Source organism: Trematomus bernacchii, unplaced genomic scaffold (assembly GCF_902827165.1).
Source record: "Trematomus bernacchii unplaced genomic scaffold, fTreBer1.1, whole genome shotgun sequence".
In the NCBI taxonomy this organism is placed as follows: domain Eukaryota; kingdom Metazoa; phylum Chordata; class Actinopteri; order Perciformes; family Nototheniidae; genus Trematomus; species Trematomus bernacchii.
The window spans coordinates 2401901-2410617 of record NW_022987733.1 but is presented as its reverse complement, the minus strand read 5'-3'; the positions used below and the strand labels follow the sequence as shown (position 1 = coordinate 2410617).

The window sequence follows — 8717 nt, the reverse complement described above, 5'->3', positions numbered from 1 at the left end:
CAATGTGATTTTGGAACATTGCACAATAGAAATCTATTCTAGTAGACCTCAACAATGGAATTATGATCAGTAGAAATGGCCATGACATGGGACCTTTAAAGCTGAAACGCTTAAACGCTGCAAATACAAAACGCTGCAAAAATCTCAAAACACAACGGAAACCAGGGGACACTAAAAAGTGAAGCACACAGCGCTTGGTGACGTTCAGGATTATAAAGCTGGACAACTGTCTCTGTTGTTGGAAACATACCTAAAAAAAAAATGTATGGACTTATTTTAACAATGTGATCACATGACTCCTTCTGATGTTACTGCAGATCTGCTGTAAGCTAGCTAGCTAACGTAGCTAACCTAGTCATTTAAGATATACTGACAAACACTTACAGTTATGAGACAGACTCACTCTGCAACAGAGACAGTTGTTCAGCTTTATAATCCACTAAGTGGAAGTGGAAGTGTTTTGGTTTGTTGTAGCACCGGCCACCATACTTAAAAAGAAAATTAAACTAGATTAAATAATGACTTTTTCATTTTTAAAGACATTAACATTTGAATTCAACCTCATATTTCTCCATTACTGTTCGTATCATCGTAGCTGAGATCTTTCTCAGGACATTTTGTTGGCAGATCAATTTAAGCTTAGCAGTGAATTCTGGGACATGTTTTCCTGCTTAAACTCGATCTCTAAGTTGCCCTGCTGTCGAATTTCTTCTTATTTTCGGGCTACATGTAGCAATAGGCTCCAAACAGAGGCTTCATCTTGTTGGGGAATCCGAACGAGCGCACCCCGGCTTCAGGGATTCCTCCGCAGAGTTCCCGGGGGTTGCTGATGGGAAACCGTACGCTGCCGTCTCTCAGCCATCCGCCGTCACACTGGTCGTAGTTTTGGAAACGCCAGGCGGAGTAAAGATGGCCGACCAGCGCCAACTCCGCTCCCTGACGCTGACATGCGTGCCCGGCCTGTTCGAAGGAGAAAGACCCCGAGACGAAGGAGACGGAGCCTGAGAGAGGAGATAAGATAGATGGATAGATAGATAGATACTTTGTTGATCCCAATTTGTGAAATTATTTTATAAGAGAGCTTTAATCCAGAGAACGTTAGCTACCACAACCTGTATGTCTTTATGGTCCTGCAGAAAGCTCTAACAATGTTTAAAAAGAGGATAGAAGCACCACAATGTCCATGTTCATTGGCCATTTATTTGAAAGAAATCCTGTCAACCACTTGAATTTTCGAAAATGCGGACGTCATTTCCAGCCGAGGAAACAGTATTTTCCCACAGAATTTAACCCACTGGATCAATTTCAGGGATTTGGATATTGAATTATATGTTTTTGACTATGGGGAAATCCAATTCAATACTAAGAAACTTCTTCAGAGATTTCTCTGTCATTTTTAACACAACTTGATAAACTGTGGGGCTTATTAGAAAGCATTTGGTACACGAAACCACACTCTACTGATACTAGTCTTCTATCAGAATTAGTAAACCGACACCGAAACTTGGTTCATTTCATGCAATTTGGTCGGATTATTTTCTCACTGCAATGAAACACCACTCTGGTTTATTTGGAAACGGTCCAAGACCAACTCACACAACCTGTCTCGGACCATTTTCTTTGGTCTGCATCGATGCACGATTATTGAGTTCAAAACCACCCAAACGAGCCGCACCAGATATCAATTGAAACTAAATATTGGTTTGTGAAACGCCCTTAAAAGTCCCATTTGCTTCAGGCTTTCCAAACCAGACAAAACCTTGATCTTTGTTGGGAAAATACTGAATGAACTCTTCCAATATTTGGGTATCACATGATAACAAAGGTATCCCAACTGTAGCTGTGTACATGACAGGATGTATGAGTACCTAGAAGAGCATCAGGACTGTTTGAGGCATATGATAGCTATGTGATTAACATGATGATTCAGCCTCTATGGAGATAGACATATGACAAGCATGCTCATTTCTGACGTGGAGCTAATCTGAAGTAAACATTGAATACTGCTTTCTATTCCTCCATCTTGTGACTGTGTAACTCCCTCTCTTGGATATCAGCATGTGAAGGACACTGTTCAGGAACTAGTTGATGCTCTGTATGTGATGACTACTTCCATTCTGGAGAGGATCACAAATACATGGATCCTGATGTTGAAGATCAAGCCGGGGACGAGGGATATTTTTCGAACAATCCCAATTTGGGAAATGTTTGTGTTGCAGCAGCATAAAAAGACAAGGCATTGTACACTGGAGAAATTAAAAGACTATAAATAAACAATCAAAAATGTAAACGTCTCAAATAGAAATAAAATAGCATTAAAAAAGTTAAAAATATACATGTGGAAAATATTCATGTGGAAATACAAATTTACAGAAACAAATATAAGCAGGATATTATATACATTTAACCTCTTTTCTTTCTCTCCCTTGATCCTCCTTAGCAGCAGTGTCTTATCAAGTATTAAAGATTCAAAAGATTCAAAGGATTTATCAGCTACAGTGTAGAAATGGCAATGAAAATCTTCTGACCTGAGCTCCTCCAAAAATAAAAATAAATAGTGCAAAAAGTCTATATACGTGTAAATAGAATATGATTATGTACAAGAACAGAATATGATATTAAATAATGTAAGTTAAGACAAAAGCTCAAGCCGGTGACGAGTGATACTTTTTTCCTAACAATCTTCAACCACTCAAAGCTTACCAGAAGTCTGCGAGGTGAAGCAGAAAGCGTCAAACCGATCCTGATTTTTATCTTTCGCTCCATAACTGCGGATGCCGGGGAGCAGCTCTCCTCCGCATGCGGGTCGGGGCTGGATAATGGGGTAATGAACCGTGCCGTCCTGCAGCCAGCCGGCGTTACACCAGTCCAGACCCTCCGTCCACGCTGCAGGAGGACAAACACGCTGATTTACCTGCAAGTCCACATGTTACTGTGTGCAAATACAATGAAAAATATGTGCAAATACAATGAACAAACCTGAGGTGACAGGGCTTTCGCTGTTGCAGCTCTCAAAGTCAACTTTATTGTCAATCTTTCAGTTTGTGTGTACAGACAGAGACATCGAAATACAGTTTCCCACAATCCCGAATACAAAAACAAATATATATAAAAACATGTATAAAAATATGTATATACTGTAGGAGTAGAACACTTTTCTGGTGGCTAAATAGCCCCCCTCTCCGCGCCGTTCGTTGGATGAGGCTGGATCTCTATTAAATTAAGAAAGGAATTGAAAACACCGGAATCAAAAGTTACAACAATTATCTGAGTTTACTGGTAGGAAATAGAACAATTATACAAGTTATACAGAGTACTCTGGGCTTCAGATTTGTGATGCGATGCGGATAAAAGCGTCAGGACCAGACAAACTCATCAAACGAGAAGAAATTGGACTTCAAGTTTGTGATGCGATGCGGATACAGTTATCAGGACCAACAAACTCACCAAACCAAAAAGCAATTTTACACACACAAACATCAGTATTTCTATCTGTCTTTGGGGCGGAGATTTGTCGATTCTTCCTTCCCACTTTTCTCCCAAGCGAATTAGAGAGCCCCTGGGGAGGAGCTGTTTAAACTGACCACCTCCCCCAAGTGCCCTGATTGGCTGGATTCGCTTCTGGCCGAGGTCAATCAGAGTTTTCGAACAGAGTGAGATCCCCAACCACACCAGGTCAAAAGTCAATGTTTATCTTTACCTTATCTTACTCTACATTCCTTTCTAGGGGATATTTTCACCTAAACCATTCTCCCACAGACATTTAAGCTCTTCTCCACTTATTTTACGATGTCTTTTAACGACTTAGTGACCGCATCTGGCTCTTAGTGGTGATAAGGATCAATGTTGGTGTGTGAAACACAGAATCTCTAAGTCAGTGAATTTAAAAGTGAGAATAACATTATTTTTCTAAGTGATTATCAAAACCCGTTTGTGATTACATAAAACAGTTCAAAATAATACATGTTTACTTCAATATAGTGTAGAATCATATCTTCTTACTTCAATACCTACAATCAAAAGACACATTTATACATATGCCCACATTAATGCTGCGTTCACACTGGACGCGATGCGAATTTTGGGGGCGGCGCGATTACATGTAAAGTCAATACAAAGACACGGACAGACGCGAATTCGCTCCGACGGTGCGCATGAAGCGGTTGATGCGATGCGAACCGCTCGAGTTACATTTGTTCAACTCAAGCGTGAAATTCGCTTGACGCATTCGCGCGGTAGCCAATTATCGGTGAGGATCTCAGCCTGCCGTCACTTACGTTGAATCAGAAAACCAAAACATCAGCCGTTAGCTGTTAGCACTCAGAGCTCACAGCTCCTCATATCTGTTCAGAAACTGGACAAAAGTTAAACATGTACAAACCACAGACTGTCTATGTCATGGTGAATACAGTCGCTGCTTTATTTCTGTCTTTAGGACGTTGTTGTGAGTGTGGACGGAGCATATACAACGTTAGCTGATCTCAATTCAGAAAACACCAATTTTAAAAGGTTTTTCGCCTGCCGTCTTGTCTGCACACTTGTCAAAGCTTTAATTCATGGTTTTTACTAACCGTAATCAGTATGTTGTTACTTCGGCATCCTTTTGAAACGTGTATTACAATTAAATCACGGTCAATATGTTAATTTAGTTGTAGTTGGTATCTACCATAGTATTTACATGGAGATAAGCCCCGCTCCCTCGTCAGCGCGTCTTGTTTGAATGACGCAAATAAACACAGCTGACAGCCGCGGACCGCGGTGAAACTAGAGCGGTTATATTCGCATCGCGTCCGGTGTGATCGCACCATAACTAAAACTAAAAACACAGATAGAGAACTTGAAAAATATTACAAATAATTTCAAAAAAACAGTATTTACATGAAATGGAATGGAATAAAAAGGAATAAAATATGGAATAAAAATCGGCAGTATTAAAAAAAGAAAGAAAACAGATATTGTTGTACATTGTGTGCATTAATGTAATGCACAGAGTCTATTATATTGTATTTGTTCCCTGTACAGCGCTTTGGTCAACTGAGGTCGTTTTAAATGTGCTATAAATAAAGATTGAGATTGAGATTGAAATACAAACTTTTCAGTCCTGTTTACCTCTGTACAGCTGGTAGTAGGAAGCTAAGATGCCGTCTTGCTCGGCACAAACCTCCTTCGCCTCGTGGAAAGTCAATCTGTAGCGGCCGTTTTCACTCTGGTACGGAAATACAACTCCTGCAGACAGAAGCAGGGTGTTTTGATCAGAGATGGAAAAGTACACACATCCTTTACTCAAGTAGAAGTACAGATACTTGAGTTTAAAAATACTCTGGTAAAAGTAGAAGTACTGACTAAACTTCTTTACTCAAGTAAAAGTAAAGAAGTATGGGCTTTGAGATGTACTTAAGTAAAAAGTACCCATAACTAGCAGCTGTTTTAAAGAGTACAGTACCTGACCTCCCTTTATATTAATAGAACAATAATGTCATTGTTAGCTAATGAATGTTTCCATGCTGAACAACGGCAACATGACAACGTTTTCATTGGTCCCTCTTCTTTAGAGAAGACCAGGAAATGATGGATACACGGATCGTGTTCAAATCAATAGGCACGCAATGACTCTAAATAATAATGATCACGCCACCAAACGCAGATTAACACCTCTTAAGCCCCACGGACCCGCCGAAGGGGCCGAAATCACAACATCTGCAAGCAAAAGTCTCTGAGGGCTTCTTAAGATTTAATAAACTATGAATGTTTCATATCTATGTAACGGAAAGAAACTCAGCTAACTGATCTTTTTTTTTTTTTTTCACAAAAAATCTCAATGCTAACGCTGAGCCTCTGAGTTAGCCACGGGCAAAACAATATTAAGGCCGTTAGCACAGAACTCTAGCTATGCCGATCGATATACTTATTGGATCTGCACAAACAAGCTTAGATAACATCCTGAGATTCCACAGATTATAGAAATATAAGTATCATCACTGAGCGATCTGAACTCGTGACAGGGGAAGCAAATACAGACAACACACGAGTAGCTTTAGTTCAATCTGAATTTTCTTTAAAATAAAAAATATCTATATTGATTCTGACTTTTCTACATCCAACTCACAGGTTTATCATTACTTTGAGAAAAAAGATTATTAATTTTCCCCTTTTAGAAGTGTAGTTAAGGTAATTTGTTCTGGAAATGTCATTTTCGAGCCTGAGACCTGAAAAACAGGCTTGGGGCCTAACAGGTTAAAACTAAAGTAACCAGCCTGTTTGGAAAATGTAAGAAGTAGAAAGTTCAGGTATTTGTGTTCAAAATGTTAGAAGGAAAAAGTCGTCAGAAAAATAAGTAGTGGAGTAAAGTACTGATACCAGAAACATGTACTTACAGTAACGAAGTATTTGTACTCCACTACTTCCCACCTCTGGCTGCCAATGGTCTCCATACTGCTTTGATTACCTTCTATCCTCAGAGTAATGACCACGCTCTCGTCCTCGATGCCGTTCACCAGCTCGCAGCGGTACTTCCCCCCATCGTCCAGCAGGAGGCGTCTGATCTGCAGCGAGGCATCCATGCTGTGAGATCTCCGGAGAGACGCTCGCGCTCCAAGATGGCCGTACGGTTTGAAGGCTTGTGCGTTAGAGATCATGATGATGTTTTCCCGCCCCATGTTCTCCGGCTCCAGCTTGGTCCACTTAACTTTGTAATGTCTGGGTTTGGTTCTCAGGATACACGGCAGGGTGGCGTTTTGTCCTCTTCGAGCGACGACCTCGGCGTAAACCGGAGGCTCCAAGAGGTACTTCAGCTTCGAGGTAACTGTGGAGGAACCGGGATCAATCAGTCAAACAATCAATCAATCAATCTCCCGCTTCCTCAGTAGAGTAAAGAACATTGTGAAGGACAGTTCACACCCTGCATGGGCACCATCTGTTTGACCTACAGATGTCTTAACCTGTTAGACCCCAAGCCTGTTTTTCAGGTTTCAGGCTCGAAAATGACAGGACAAATGACTATAACTTCACTTCTAAAAGGGTTAAATTAATAATCTTTTTTCTCAAAGCAAGGTTACATCTGTGAGTTGGATGTAGAAGTGTCAAAATCAATATAGATGTTTCTGTGTCAGAGTAAATTCAGATGGAACATAGTAAAAGTGTAAATTCTTACCTCCGCCTAAAAAAAACCCATTACTTATAGTGAAAACCACTGGGACTCCCAGCAGCTTCTACTGAAGCCTTCAGAGTAAATCGCCAGAACGCCGACACCTCCTCATCACTCCACCGCTCCCATGTTTTTTTTGTGTTGCCATAAGTTATTCTCTCTCCGTTGGTGCGCGGGGCTAATGCTAATGCTAATAATGCTAATGCCAGCAAATACAATGGCGGCTTCACAAAACGTTTCCGAGTTTTACGGGGCGTGGTTTGCAATCCGCCCAGCCAATCAGAAATTGGAACTTTTTTCTCCCCAGGAAAGTACCTACTCTCTAGCAGGGACTGAAAAGGGGGAAAAGTTCTCAAGAACTAAGTTCTCTTTTTGGTGTGAATGCAAAATCCCAGGAACTATCGGAACTAAACGGGAAAAGTACGGGGAAAAGTACTCCAGTGTGAAAACGCCTAATGCTCTTTGGTTGTATAGTAATGTCATTTCTAAGTCATATGTTTTTAGTCCCAACATCATAAATCAAACAAAAGGGAATAACACTGGGCAGTCCCTCTGGAAGGCCTTCATGGAGATCCACTTAGAAACGCATCACACAAAGAAATTGTGTTTTAAAAATGGAAAAATAACTTGAGTAAGAGGTTCAAACCCTGCCCACATTCAGGCCTGAACACACCCAGCCAATCATTATCGTAAAACAGCCTCTTGTCTTAGTTTCAGAAAAGTAACGTGAATTTAAACCCTAACTTTGAAGTTGGAAAGATCAGACGAACATTTCTTTGGATCAGGAAAAACTCTTAATCATTGTTACTGTACCTGCTCTGTTGGGGATATATAAAGCTGAGGAGGTGAAGCAGCTCGATATCAACAGAAGAATCACAGCACAGTTCATTATGAAGGGAGTAGCTCTGTCAGATCCTGCAGTTTATAAGAAAAAAGATACAAAATTATTGCGAAACTGCAGTCTTTGATGCATAAACTTTTCTGACAATAGGAGAAATTATAATTAACTGTGACAAATACTCCAGCATTTTATGCACTTGTTGGAGTATATAAGGTCAGCATGGTATTTGCAGACTATACTTTAACCTAAATATGAAAGTAGCACTGATAAAATAAATACAAATGGTCCAAACCTGTGAAGTTGAGAAGCTCCAGATGTCCGCTCATCCTCCCACATTTCCACGATGTCTTCAAAGTGTCTGAATTCCTGGATAATTCATAACTTTGTGTAGATGTTAATCCCTGTTTGCTCTCCTGTCCGAGCCCTGACTGTTCATCTCTCTCTCTCTCTCTCTCTCTCTCTCTCTCTCTCTCTCTCTCTCTCTCTCTCTCTCTCTCTCTCTCTCTCTCTCTCTCTCTCTCTCTCTCTCTTTCTCTCTCTCTCTCTCTCTCTCGCCTCACCCGGGTCATATGGCCCAGCCTGTTGTCAACAGGGTGTAAACAGGATGTTTGTCCTCTCTGCTCCACATGTTGATGACCAAATGAAGCTCTGACATGCTGTCTTTGTCTCTGATTCCGCTCTGTGTTAGTTAGTGAAACCATCAAAAGAGAACCGAAGGAATCTAGTACTTTT

At 40.7% G+C, this 8717-nt stretch overlaps 1 protein-coding gene across 1 annotated transcript; it reads right to left on the bottom strand.

Moving 5' to 3' along the window:
- Positions 1-242: 242 nt before the first annotated feature.
- Positions 243-8430, bottom strand: hapln2 (hyaluronan and proteoglycan link protein 2). The gene is made up of 6 exons (XM_034145880.1): positions 8278-8430; positions 7958-8059; positions 6446-6802; positions 5110-5226; positions 2704-2886; positions 243-1001 (listed from the first exon to the last, which is right to left on the bottom strand). The coding sequence occupies exons 1-6, from the start codon at positions 8309-8311 to the stop codon at positions 724-726; spliced, it is 1071 nt and encodes a 356-aa protein (XP_034001771.1). The 5' UTR covers positions 8312-8430; the 3' UTR covers positions 243-723.
- Positions 8431-8717: the final 287 nt, after the last annotated feature.

Coding starts and splice junctions, on each gene's coding strand:
- hapln2 (XM_034145880.1), bottom strand. CDS start 8,311: ATGAGCGGACATCTGGAGCTTCTCAACTTCACAG. Junction 8,060..8,277: donor GGAGCTTCTCAACTTCACAG/GTTTGGACCATT, acceptor TATAAACTGCAG/GATCTGACAGAGCTACTCCC. Junction 5,227..6,445: donor CATTACTCTGAGGATAGAAG/GTAATCAAAGCA, acceptor TTCTGTCTGCAG/GAGTTGTATTTCCGTACCAG.